At 38.8% G+C, this 14632-nt stretch overlaps 1 protein-coding gene and 1 long non-coding RNA gene across 5 annotated transcripts in view; one reads left to right on the forward strand and one right to left on the reverse strand.

The window, feature by feature from the left end:
- Positions 1-10970, reverse strand: part of LOC309381240 — a 41933-nt gene extending 30963 nt beyond the window's left edge. Inside the window, exons 1-2 of the long non-coding RNA XR_014173526.1 lie at positions 10770-10970; positions 9250-9350 (exon numbers count right to left, since the gene is read on the reverse strand). This is a non-coding gene — a long non-coding RNA (uncharacterized lncRNA). The remainder of the gene's footprint in view (positions 1-9249; positions 9351-10769) is intronic.
- ZEB1 (zinc finger E-box binding homeobox 1) overlaps positions 1-14632 on the forward strand; it is an 88028-nt gene that overhangs the window by 38972 nt on the left and 34424 nt on the right. For all 4 annotated transcript variants that reach the window (XM_081971492.1, XM_081971493.1, XM_081971495.1 and 1 more), the window contains exon 2: positions 14018-14218. In XM_081971492.1, the coding sequence (XP_081827618.1) occupies positions 14018-14218 (201 nt within the window). The remainder of the gene's footprint in view (positions 1-14017; positions 14219-14632) is intronic.

Below are 14632 nucleotides of genomic sequence, written 5' to 3' on the forward strand. Positions count from 1 at the left end.
CCACATCCCTCAAAATACCATATATCAGATATTAAAAGTAAATGTTGATTTTTAGACCATGTATCACAAGTAATACAGAGAAATACCACAGCTCTTCTGATCTATTTTTATTCTAAAGCAGGGCAATATTTCTTGCAGCAAACATTTTTTTTGAAGCAAAAGCAATGGCAAAGTTACTATATAACTTCCAAACGGGTTCTTCACCTCAGCAGAGGGAAAGTGCTACCTAAATTTCTGGGATCAGTTTTGCAAGTCCCTAAACGTACTTTCATTGCAGTTCTAAAATCAGAATTGGGAATCTTGGATCTGGATTGCTATTCATAGCTATTTCCCTATTTTATCCAATCGTAGAATTTGGAATATAGGTATTTAATGTACATTTTTGCTGACTATGTTCAGGAGACTGGGCAGCAATGCAGGCTTTATTATAGATTGGCACAATAATTGCCATTGCTCAGTCTTTCAGAATATGAGCCAAATTGTCAGGAAAGGCGAAGTGTGCTGCCAGTGTGGAGTCGACCAGTTACTGCACAGGTAGTCCTCAACTTACAACAGTTCACTTAGTGACCTTTGAATTTACAATGGCACTGAAAAAAGTGACTTATGACCATTTTTCACACTTATGACAATTGCAGCATCTCCAGGGTCATGTGATTTATATTCCGCTGCTTGACAACTGACTCACATTTATGATGGTTGAAATGTCCTGGGGTCAAGTGTTCACTTTTTGCAATCTTCTGACAAGAAAAGTCAATGGGGAAACTGGATTAATTTAACAACTGTGTTACTAATTGCTGCCGTAATCCACTTAAGAAATGTGGCAAGAAAAGTTGTAAAATCAGAGAAAATTAATTTAACAAATTTCTTACTTAGCAACATACATTTTGAGCTCATTTGTGGTTGTTAAGGTGAGGACTACCTGTACTTTTTAAATATCTCAGCAAGTCATTACCAAGGGTTTTATTGCTTTTCGGATGATTTATTAGTTGTTGCACCTTCCTTACAAAACCTTTTTGCCATCTTGAAAGTAGGGAACCTTGCTAGCCTCCTGCGCATTTACCTCCCACCCCCTATCAAAATCAGCCAGCTTGTTGTTCTCATTAAATCCATTAAAGTCGAACAAATTTGCTAAACTGATTAGAATGCAACAAATGAGTGATTATCTTAATCAGGCATTCTGTCCATTTAGCTCTCCTGTCTCTCTCTCCCTTCCTAAATGAACGATGAAATTTGTCAATATGGGTGTATGTTTCAGGAAACATAAGAAACAATTTAAAGTAATAGGGGATGATTACTATCTGGAATTCTTATTGTTACCTGAAATTAGGCTACTAAATTAAACACATTTTTTCATACAGTAATATAGTTAAGTGTTCCAAATTGTTTAGGGAAATTGCCTTCTGTTGTTCCATTAGGGGTGCTCCAATTTAAGCAGTAGATTAGTTGGGGTAAGCAGAAGGGGAAGCCAGAAAATGTGGAAATTCTACCTTTACATTTGCTTTTTATGTATGAATACTAATTTTGCAGACACTGATGGAAACTTGCATACAAGGAGCACAATTTGGCATTGAAATCTTCACCAATTACAAGAATAAATGCCAAAGGAAACTATATCTTTACCAGTAGAATTTTGGTGAAGTTCACCAATAGAATTTATCGCACAAGTGATAAAGATTGACAGACATTGAAAATGAAAAGACTAACAGACAGCACCAACATTAATAACAATAGTCAGTCATTATTGAGTGTCTGCAAGATGGGAGGGGATGGAGCTTAGCATGTAAAGCTGTAGATACCGTTATGCCCAGCTCTCACTTGGTCTTCTTTTTTTCTGGTTGACATTACCTTTAAGATAAATTTAATATAGTAAACCCGTGAAACAGGATATTTTTAATGGGTTTACTATATGCAATATAACTAAATCCAATATAATCAAAAGACAAGATTACTGCAAGAGAATTATATTATACTTTGTTGGAGCATCTGCAAATGCAGCATTGTTTCTCTTTTTATTCCATCCAATGATATTCCAAAAGATAAGTAATAGGGCCCTTGTCAAGTTAAATGTCAATCTCAACAGATTATATGATTTCCTGTTACTAGTTCCTCTTTTGATATTAGGCCCATGCCTGAAGACACTATAGTGAAATCCAATTGATTACATTCTTTATTTGCTTACTCCTGTCATTGTTCATTCGCTAAGTCATGTCCAAATCTTCAGAATCTTATGGAGCATAGCATGTCGTTGCTTTTCCTGTGCACTGCTTGGAGAATCCAAGCAATGGGTTAAATCAGTCTGGTTGCCCTAGGACTGAGGAATCTTTTTCCTTGGCCACGCCTCCTGGTGTTGCTTGGCCCCAGAATTTTGACAAGGTCTGGAACCCGAGAACTCTGGAAGCGTGATGAAGCATTAAAGGAAAGTCCAAGTTGACACGATGGTCACGAATCCCTGGACGGAGGAGCCAGTGTAGGTTGGACTCTCCCACAGTGCACAGAAAAGGACCCTTCAGGTAAGCCAATGGTCATTTTCCTGTGCATTGCTTGGAGAGTCCAAGCAATGGGACATACCCAAGTTATATGTCACTAGGGCAGGCAGAAGTTCAGTCCCAGGATCCGGTCGTGGAAACAACCGACTGGAGAACCCACCTGCCGAACGAAGCTTCAGCCGATGCATACATGTCCAATTTATAGTTCCTGACAAAGCAATGGTGAAGACCAGGTAGCTGCTCTGCAGATGTAGTCAATGGTAGCCTGGATAGCCCAGGCCACGGGGGTGGCAGCACTCCTTGTGGAATGAGCAGTAATGTGTCGAGGTACTGCCCTGGACTGATATTCATATGCAGCTGCAATGCATGCTCACAGCCACCTGCCGACCATAAAAGATGTCATCTTCTTACCCAAGGAGCCTGGTTGGAACAACACAAAGAGGGTCTCTGACCTGCGGAAGTCTGCAGAACGTTTGATGTATATCCGCAGGGCCTGTCTGACGTCCAACGTACGCCAAGCAGGTTCCCTTGGGTGGTTGGGGCACAGGCAAAAGTTTGGTGTTGATCTTTGGGATGAAGGCAGGGTCCAGACACAGTACAACCCTGTCCGGATGAATGACACAAAGGTCCTCCTGGACCGATAAGAGCCGCCAGCTCTGATATGCACCTCGCAGATGGTATTGCGACAAGGCAGTCTTTAAGGTGAAGTTCTACGTAGAGGCTCGAGGGCAGTGAAGTAAGCACCTGTAGGACCATGGATAACTGCCAGGTGGGATAACAGTGAACCACCGGAGGGTGTAAGTTGGAGCCACCCTTTAGGAAACAGCGAACCCTTGATATTTTGCTGAGGGGCTGGGTCGGATCACCAGACCAAATGATGGTTAGTGCTGTCACCTGATGACGAAGGGTGTTGGGGGCGAGACCCTTGTCTAGGCCCTCCTGTAGAAAGTCCAGTACGCGGGAAACAGGTGCAGTGATTGGATCAAGCTGGAGGTTGTCACACCACTTGGCGAAGGTGGACAAGGTGGAGTCGTATATCCTGGTCGTTGAAGGGTGCCTAGATGCCTAGATGGTACATACCACCTCCTCCAACACTCTCCCGCAGTGCACAGAAAAGCCAATGGTCATTTCATTTAATGTACAGAAACTTCCAACTAAAGCTATAGCCCTCTGCCCTAATACGTATATCTTCGACAAACTCTAGGTGTGGCTACCCTGAACCTCTTCCCTCATCCTTCATCCATCCAGGGACTGCACAGCCTCTTATTTGGACTTCTCTCTGGAATGAACTACCGAATCTCTGGGAAAACTCTATGCTGCTAAGACTTTTCTCGAATGCTTCACCAATGGTGCAATACATCACATCTGGTTCCTCCAAATTCCAGTTAAATTAGATCTTAGATGTTCTTGCCCTGTCAGCTCTAGCACACATGCGCGCGCTGGCCAGCTGTCTTCAGCCTTCTTTTAAGGCAGTTTTTGCCCTCCAGAGGGTGAAAAACAGCCCTCCGGACAAACTGGGAGTCACCATTCCTAAACTTCCGGGTTGCCTGTAGGGCCATTTTTCACCCTCTGGAGGCTTCAGAGAAGCTCCTGAAGCCTCTGGAGGGCCTCCGGGGGAGCAGGGGAGGTTGTTTTCACCCTTCCCAGGCTCCTAGAAAGCCTCTGGAGCCTGGGGAGGGCAAAAAAGGTGCACCAAAAGCAGGGAGGGCAATGGTCGCATGCGTGCAGGGGAAGTGTGCATAGCATTATGGATGTGGGTACGTCCGTGCACAACCCCCCTGCGCTCTCCCCACTTTTGGCACGCGATCCAAAAAAGGTTAGCCATCACTGCAATAGGCCAGAGGTCTGACCCTGACTATCCCAGTCAAAATGTTCATATAGCAAGTAATTTGGAGAAACTTCATCACAGGTTTTGAAAACTTTCATCATGAGAGTTTAATATTCTGTGTCTTGAGGCCTCTTAAATGGTATTGTGATTAAAAATTTAAAAATCATAAAATTTGTTCAGTACTATGAAGTTTGAAGAGGGCAATCTACTCAAAAATCTATATAGTCTAGTTTACAATCAATGCTTGTTGGGTTGAAGAACATCTCTAAAATTAACAACTAAAGGAGCAGTAATAACAGGAAGTTTGGCTGGAAGATAAAGTTTGCCCTTTACAGAGAGTTCTTGATGATGTATCAGGCTTTCTTTTCTATATTATACAATACAATACAATACAATAGTAGAGTTGGAAGGGACCTTGGAGGTCTTCTAGTCCAACCCCCTGCCTAGGCAGGAAACCCTATACCGTTCCAGACAAATGGCTATCCAACATCTTCTTAAAGACTTCCAGTGTTGGGGCATTCACAACTTCTGGAGGCAAACTGTTCCACTGATTAATTGTTCTAACTGTCAGGAAGTTTCTCCTCAGTTCTAAGTTGCTTCTCTCCTTGATTAGTTTCCACTCATTGCTTCTTGTTCTGTCCTCAGGTGCCTTGGAGAATAGTTTGACTCCCTCTTCTTTGTGGCAACCCCTGAGATATTGGAACACTGCTATCATGTCTCCCCTAGTCCTTCTTTCTATTAAACTAGACATACCTAGTTCCTGCAACCGTTCTTCATATGTTTTAGTCTCCAGTCCCCTAATCATCTTTGTTGCTCTTCTCTGCACTCTTTCTAGAGTCTCCACATCTTTTTTACATCATGGCGACCAGAACTGAATGCAGTATTCCAAGTGTGGCCTTACCAAGGCCTTATAAAGTGGTATTAACACTTCACGTGATCTTGATTCTATCCCTCTGTTGATGCAGCCAAGAACTGTGTTGGCTTTTTTGGCAGCTGCTGCACACTGCTGGCTTTCCTTTCTTTCCTTATCTTTCCTTTCCTGTCAACAAGAAATCTGTCATATAGCAGATTAACTATTATTGACTGACTCAAAGTTCCTCTATTATTTAGATTAGGATCCTATAGCTTGTGCTGCAGGGTCCTATAGCTTGTGGAGCTATTAGGATCCTATAGCTTGTGGAGCAGCTTGTGCTGCTCCACAATAGAAATAACCAGGTTTTAATACCCTCCATAGGAAGTTATGCCTGATCTCTATTTCTACTGAGATCCTGAAGAGATTGAAAAAGAAGAACAGGCTGCAGTTGATAAGGCGGTTACCAAGGAAGAGTTCCAGGTTGAATGGACAGCATCTACCCCTGAATTCACTGCACCTCCACAACCGGAGGTGTCTGATTGGTCTGAATGGGTACAAGTGCCTTCTGTCCCAATTCAACCTTACCCCACTGAGGACTGGAGTTCATAGACTGCCACTGAAAACTGGTCTGCGGCTCCCACAGCTCAGATTACTGAGTGGGTTGGTACTACCACAGAATGGTCCTGTTTAAGCAATAGAAATTCAAGAATTACAATTGAAGAATAAAATATCTTCCTTATTAACTAAAAAAGAAAGAAAAAAATAACCACATGAAACAAACTTATTAAAACAATCCATGTTAAAAGGCATAGTTGTATTACGGTATTTGACAGATGTTATTCAAATAATTATTTGAGGATACTTCTCTCAAATAACTTGTCTTGAGACAATTTATGTAGATAGCAATAGGAAGGTCATGTTCTGACTGAAACCTTAAAATGGATTGTCTGGTAAACATGACCTTGGTAACTTTTCAGTTCAGTTACACTTCAAGAAGTTGGTGAAAAATGTGGTATCTAGATTGCTGAGAGATAAAATTAAAGAGAAAGTATTATTCTTCTACTGAAGGATCTGTACTAGTTGCACAATTTAAAATACTGGCATTAATGTACCCATCTAAAAGATTGCCTTTTCTGTTACGAATCTATTCCATTAAGATGCTTTGGAGAGGTCTTGGGAAAGCATCTCCATTGTCAGTTCCATATTTCTGATTCAATTAAAGAGCCTTTTTTTGTTGCAGTCTATGGATCTAATTTGCTCATAATTGTATTTGATTGCCACTTTGTCAACATTTGGAAAACCTAAAAAGATCCATAATATTCACCATACATTTTACTTTTTGATTTTTTTTAAGCCTTGATCAGTTTTTAACTTTTAATACTCTGCTTTTAAGTTTTTTTGGTGGAATGCTCACCACCATGGAAAGATATGGTGACAAACCTGAAGTAAATATGACCCCTGCGCTAACTGATCAGATCACATATATCCATGTCCATGAAGACTGGACAGATTGCTAGGAGGAGGCAGACTCTAAACAATTAACATACTGGAGCTTGTTTTGTAGAAAGACATTGATCTCTCATAGTTCAGGAACTTAAGCCTTGATAAAGGCTGGTGGGGGAAAGGCGGATTCAACCTACCTGAAGGACAAGGTTTGGACCGAACTGTTTCAACAACTGCTTAAGAAATATAAAATGAGCTTTGCTCAAGTCTATAAAATGTAGCAATAAGCAATAAGACTTTACATGATTGCATCACTTAGCAACCACAATCCCAGCACTTCCCATTGCTATCGTTAACTGACAATCATGGATTCTTAAGCAAGTATCCACCCCAATCCAAGCCATTCTGGGCTTGGTGCCTTCTAGCCTAGAATGGCTTGGATTGGGGAGGCAAACATCTCAGACGGCCCTGAATCTGTTTGCCACACCCCAGGAGTATATAGCTGCCCCAGCCCAGTCCCTGCCATAGTCAAGTCTTGCCAGCCTGTATGCTGTCTTGCCATCCCTGCCACCCTGTACTTTCAGCCTCCAGCTGACCTTCATTGTCTTAGTAGTCCTGTTGATGATGAGGCATGCCCAGTTTGGGGCATGTGAAACAAAAACACAAAAGCAGCGCCTCAGCCAGAGTGTAATAAAAAATCCCCTTTGCAAAAAGCTTCTAGTTGAGGTGGATTTTGACCTGCAGGAAGGCTGTGGACCAAAAGGGCATAGGTGGGTGGGGGGAATTGAAGCGCACCTGCGGTAATAAGTGGTGGTGGGTTGCCAATGAATTTTAATTGTGTGACATGGGACTGTAACAACTGTAACTTCAGGCATGCTGAATGGACCCGGGGGTGGGGGGTGGGCGTACTGAACAACCATCTTATTTATCACATTTCTATATCTCACCTGAGTGACAGTGGGTGGTTTACAACAAACTTACTGGGTGATTGCCATAAGTTGACGACTAATGTACATATGACTCAGAGGAAAGTTGCTATGTGAAAGAACATTGGCTACAATGCAAGGTTCAAATTAGAAGGATGGAAGAAATACTTCCCCAGTTAGAGTAAAAATATTTGACTTGGAGCAGTTTATTTGGCTAAAATTTATGTTGCCACTTGGAAAATTTAAAAGCACAGAAGGAGGCTTCTGAGTTTGTCAATCACTTAGAGGTTTGAGGTAGAAATAATACCAAAATCAAAATGTAAAAATCTAAGCTTTTTACAGGGCGGTGCCAGAAAAAGAGCAAGTAAAATCCCCAAAAATGAAGCAGAATGGCAAGAACAATGTGAGTAAAGATTGCCTGTTATAGCCTGCCGTCCAAAAGAGATCTAACCCCACTAATTCAATGCTACAGCAAAATTCCCTCTTAAAAAGGAATTGTAATTGTAGAGGTTAAAAAACAGAAGAATTTTTATATTCTGGCAATAGGACTTTATTTAATTCAAAGGCCATCATTAATATTTTTCAAGAAACTAGAGAAGTCTTCTGATTAAAATCTGGATTCAGGTCTGAAAGTAAAAAAACAACAACAACCCACTGATGGTATTTTTGAAGAATTGCCCTACGAAATAATTATTGGTGTTGACTTGCCAGTTTATGAACAACTGATTCATAAAACTCTGCACTGCAAAACAAGAAGAAGGAATAACTACAATGGCCACAAGAGCTGAAGATAGCTTCAGAAACTGGATCAAGAGAAATAGAAAAAGAAAGCAAAAAAAGATTCTGATATTTTTCCCTTCACCCAGGCCTAACGCCAGGAACAACACCAAGGAAAGAATCTGCTATTAACAAAGTAAGCAAGAGCCAAAAGACTAAACACAAAACTGGGATATTGATATTAAAAGTTTTCAAGAAAAAGGAAAATTGCGAAAGAGCAGTAACTGAAAAGAGGATGACAAATAGAAAAATGGGCAGGGATCTTATGCAAACTTTGTAGCAATCGCCATTATGAAGTTGTTCTACTCTACAGCTTTACTGGCATATGTCCATAAAAATCTATTCTCAGATCACACAAGACAAGAAAATGTTTTAATGATGTTCAGGGACAGATTCATTTACTATATTTTTTATTTTTACTCTATTTTCTAGAATTGTAATGGATACTTTTTGCAAATAAGCCAAAGAATATCATTATGTAGTTCTGATTTCTCATTATATTACTAGTAATAACTACTAATTGTACAAAAGTGATTTGCTGCACACAATCATAGCAAAAATTATGCCAGTTGATTTCTTAATGTTGTTCAATAGAGTAAGAATCTCTAATGAGATTCTCACAGATCAAGCTTCCTGCTTTTAATCTGCTTTCTGAAGCATTTGTACACAAATTTGGGAATATTTATGCTTGATAGAGTTAAGATATTGGCTGTGATATCATTGATTTAAATCAAATTCATGTATATTTAATCAGAATAATAAGGAACTATAAATAAATTATTTCTGGAAAAATCCCACTTTAACAGTGAAGCTAAAACAAAACAAAACTGAATTAATGCTGTAGATTTTATCTTTGTATTTTAAAGGTGTTTTTTTTTAATGATATTCACTTTTCTGTTCAACTGTAATTTCATATACACACTCACACAGAAATACCTTTTGTGATAGAAGCCAGGAGCTCTGCACAACAATCAGTGGTCCAATGTAGCCTACATGTGGAAATGTAAGGAGCTCATCCATCTCAGCCATGTAATACACTGTTCGAAAGAGAATAATTAAATAACCCTTATTATTTATCCAGATGAAATTGTATATTTTCTGCAATATTACATGCTGAAAACCCTGTAGTACTGATTTATACAATACTACTGAAATACTAAGCTGTACAATTTCCTTACACATGAGGTACAACGATATTTTAACCAGGTATATATTTTTTGATAACATAATGGAACGTTACCCACCTAGTACATGGACAGATACAGCAGTTCATAAAAAGAATTAGAAAAATGTTATCCTTTATTAGGAAAATTGATTCTAGATCTGTATTTCTAATTCACATTAAATCTTCCTCTGAATATAGACTGAACTTTATAGATGTGTTAAGTCCAGAAGCTTCTAATAGTGTCTAGTTCTTCTTTTAAAAGATGTATGGTTCTGAAGAATCGTTCTGTAAGGTATTACATCAATCAGGTCAATGTGTATATCCCTGAACTGAAAGACAGTATTTCAAAAACAAAAATATAAAGATATATTGTTGTTGTAAGCATTCTTCACTACTTTTAGTATTTACACAATATGTGTGTTATTTCTCATAAAATATGAATTAATCAACAGGCAAATTACTTGTCACATAGGTAACTAACTGTTTCTGAATATATATACAAACAGATACCATTTTAATTATCTGAAAATGGGTTTTGCAATTCTGATGATTTGGTTTTTTTTACAATTGTAATTCAAAAATGTTCTGGTGATATATAAGTCATTAAATCATTTTAATAAATACAATATAGCAGTATAATAAACAGCAGGAAGTCTGAGGAATTAAAGACACTAGAACTGTTTTACTTGGGTCAGGATAAGTAGAGTTCCCTCTTGTGGAATATTATATTTGAGTTTCTGAGGACTAGTTAATTGTTTTATTTCTATTTACTTGCTTCTTCTTCTTTTTTTTGCATTTTTATTTTTTATTTTTGCATTTATTTAATTATTTTTCTACACCAGAGTTGTATTGTTCAAATTAAGAGACCATAGAAATGCTTTAAATAAATAAAAGGCATGGTGTTCTTTGCTTTACAAGGAATGGATTCGCCACAGTGTAGCAAATCTATACACCATGCTGTACTACAACACACACACCTTCCTCCCAACAATAGGCTAACGCTTTAACTTAACTTTACCTTTCTAGATTTTGCAAGTTGTTGAGACTATGTTATTATGTCTTTAATACTAAATTTGTTAATACTCCATTCAAAGAAAACTTCTCAAAGTTTTAAAGTAGCTTTCCCCCTCCCCCCAACACTCTTACACTAGATGGGATGAAGTGCTATTTTAGTGTGGTTGCTCCTTTTTCGGTTGCTGCTGAGCTCCAGACAAAGCTCCAAACAACTGTTACCCAGATATGCTGGTCACCATATATTTTTGCCCTGGCAGTTGAATGAAAGTCCTCTTACCTACTTGTAATTTCTGCCAGATGTTGCTTCCACTTTCTCCTCTGTAAGCTGTTTGCTTTTACTTTTCCTACTACATATACCCTCTTTTCCCCTTTGATTTAGCTTTTGCTTTGTAAGGTTAAAGATTGGGTGGGATGAAGCTGCCTCTAGATTTCAGCAGGTGCTTGCAAACACAAGGGTGTGGCTTAATTAGCCAGCAGCTGAAACACCTACTGGAATACATGTGAGTGCAGTTGATGGATGGAATGCTTTAGGAAGGGGCAGGGCAAAATTTGCCTCAGTGCAACTTTTGAAAAGAGCAGACAGCAACCCCAACTTCATTACCTCAAACCAGGCAATTAAAAATATTTTGACCCAGTATTGAAAAGATTGCTGTGAAGTTGCCTGTCCAAATTCCTTAAAGAATACAGTGTATTCCAGCTGAGGTCCACCACAGAAGAGGCCTTTTGCTTTATGCATACATAATGCGCTTCTATTGCTGGCTGACTCAAAGCATCATTAAAAGATCTTAATCCCAGGCATCAAAAGAGGTTACTGGAATCTCAGGACTTCCCAGGGGTTTAATTCAAGGATTACTACATTAAATAGAATGTAGGGTAGATACCATACATGTAACTCTGATATTGCTAATTGCAGTTTCTAACATGGCTAATGGTGATGGATCCTGAGAGTTGCAGTTTAATAACTGTATGGCTGCTGGATAGTCAGTGGTTGTCCATTGCTGCTGCACGTGAAGTTTCACTTAGCTAACCCGGGGCTTGAATTTTGCATTTCTCTACTTCCAGTATCTTACAAGTGGCCCTCATGCAGTCCAACCATATCAAAGGAATCAGCAACAATAATAAAGCTTGTCACTATATCAGGGGTGTCAAACTCGATTTCATTGAGGGTTGCATGTATTTGACCTCAAGTTGCCAGGGTGGGTGTGGCCAGCATGACATCACTCATGTCGGGGGGGGAAAATCTGTGGTGGCCCAAGTGTTCTGCTAGAAAAAATGAACTCCCGAGCTGTTTTCGGCTGGAAAAGCCTCCTGCAATGCCAGCAAAAACAGAGTTCTGGGGGACTGTGTGCGGCCCTTGCAAGCTCAATTTTTGCTGGCTGAGGCGCCGCTGGCCAGTCCTTTGCTGTTTCCAGGGTGGCCCCGTGGGCCAGATCTAAGCACCCCGCAGGCCGGATCTTGCCTGCAGGCCTTGACTTTGACACCCATGCACTGTATGGTAGCAATTAGCAAAATAGTCAAAACTGATAAGAGATGATAGCATATGTACTATAGTTTGAGATCAAAGATATGGTGCTCCAAAATAGTTTTAACAGCTGTTTCCAAGAACTAATAAGAACACTGACAGAGTTTTTCTGTCTTCTCAAAATTCAGCTTCTACAATATGAGTTGAGCTTCATCCAACTCTTTTCTACAAACAGACATTCAACATTTGTATTGCCAATAGTAAAGACAAATAGAGCTGGACATATTAGATCCATCTCATCCTGGGCACCCTTTTTTGAACTTTTACCATCTGGCAGACGGTACAGGATAATAAAAACAAGGACAAATAGGCTGAATAACAGCTTCTATTCCAGGGCAGTAACTATATTGAATTCTACTGTATAGTGCAATACTAATACTGAGAACCTATGTTTGAAACCTGAATACTGCGCAATGGGGCGAGCTCCCATTCTTGCCCCAGCTCTTCACCACCTAGAAGTTTGAAAGCATTCAAAATTAAGTAAATAAATAGGTCCCATTTTGGTGGGAAGGTAAGATCGTTCCGTCCACCTTTGGCATATAGCCATGCTGACCACATGACTATGGAAAATATCTTAACACAATGTTGGCTCCCTTGGCTAAAAAACAGAGGTTGAGCACTGCACCCTAGAGCTGGACATGACTGGACAGGAAAACCTTTACCTTTTACTTTTTTTTTTTTTTAATAAAGTTGTTGTGATATCAGGTTTTATCTATCATATTCCTTTCTTAGAATATGATAATATATGTGTGTGGCTGCTGAGAAGAGGAATACAGAATCACAGAATATCCAGGGGAATAGAAATATTACTCACTATGTTTGGTATTTCCAATTTAGAATTGATATCTCTGTTTACTGTATGTAGACATTGATCAATTTGTCCGATATAACTACAGCCATATCTCAGTACTTGTTAATTGGTTCCAAGAGGCGTGATGAGTACCAAAAATGATGCGTACTAAACCATTTTTCCCATAAGGAATAATGTAGTCAGCCAACATGACAAGTTCTAGTTTGTTCATTGAGTACCAAAAAAACAATGAATACCGGGACAAAATTTTCACACCAAAATGCATTGAGTACCAAATTCAACGAGTTTCAAAGAGGTTGAGTACCAAGGCTTCAGTGTATGGCGGAACATTGCTGACTGATTGTAGCATATAGTGGAGTACGTTATGGAATGAATAGGTGCAAGTTTTGATAGAAGAGAATATTTATAGCTGAGGATTGAACTGTGAAGTTCTTGGTGCTCTCTGAGCTTAATAGTTTTCTTGCAGACATTTTGTTACCAAAGTAAGTAATATCATCAATGCTACAAAGTGGAAGTTTCCTTGATTAGTGATGCAGTCAAATCCCAGGCTTTGAGTGGAAGAACGGGTGTATTTCTATTACCAAATTGTTTTTAGTCTGGGTTGTCTGTATTTACGATTAACTGCAGTTGTAAACTACTCAGAATGTACTGGATAGAGTCATTTTAAAAAGTAAAATAAACAAAATATAATCCTGTAATGATGTTTCCAGAGTAAACTCACAAACAAAGTTGAGTGTATTTTATTTTTTCTAGTTGATTAAACAAATATTATTTTCTGGAGTTCATATAGCAAATTATGAACTTAGAAGAAGCATATATTAACAAAGGACAGATTATAAGAATTTTCCCAAATTCTCCCCAAGAAGATAGTTGGTATGGAGCTATGTTTGAATGAATGGTCTCATCTCTAGACAAAATGACAAAATTATTTATTTATTTATTTATTTATTTACTTGCTTACTTACTTACTTACTTACTAGACCTGTAAGACATTAAACTACTGTACATCACACCTGTAGGAAGATTATACTATATTTACTTGCCTCAGTAAGAGTTACAGTATGTTTCAATATTTTTAAAAATGAGGGCTGAATTCAGTGTAGTAGTTATACTTTATTATCAGTATTTTTATTAGCAATGAATCATTCCTGAACTGTAGATGCATTGATCTTTTCTCCTTATATCTCCGCAGTTACCAGTTACAATAATGTTGTAGAAACAAATTCAGATTCGGATGATGAAGACAAATTGCACATTGTTGAAGAAGAAAGTGTAGTAGATGGAACCGATTGTGATAATAGCGTGCCAGACGATGATTTGCCAAAAGACCATGCAGTATTACCAGAACATAATGAAAAAGAAGGAAGTACAAACAGTTGCTGGGAAGATGAAGGTGGGTATCAAGAAATGTATCTCTTCATAAACTTAGAAATAAAGCATTAACCTCTTTTAGAAACAGTGTAGCACAGGCATTTATGCCCTACTATAAATTGTCATTTAATCTTTCAAACTCTTACAGTTCATAAATTGATAGCACAAGCTTTGTTTATAGATCTTTTATCATTCAGCTTAATGATATTTGTTCCTCAAAACACATTCACAAATATTATAATATCAGTAATCAATAGTGAGAATATGAAACTCACTGAATATGCAAGTGTACCTCTGTTCCAACTAATACTACAGTGGAAAGAAAGGTGGCAAAATGCAGCTCCTATGAAGTTTTCTCACTGTCCTTATTCATCGCATTGTCCTTCCTTATTCATAGAACTTCAGTATTCTCCATGATAGGGAGCGGGAGGTGCTA

The sequence above is a fragment of the Natrix helvetica genome (genome assembly GCF_964273705.1).
Source record: "Natrix helvetica genome assembly, chromosome: Z".
In the NCBI taxonomy this organism is placed as follows: domain Eukaryota; kingdom Metazoa; phylum Chordata; class Lepidosauria; order Squamata; family Natricidae; genus Natrix; species Natrix helvetica.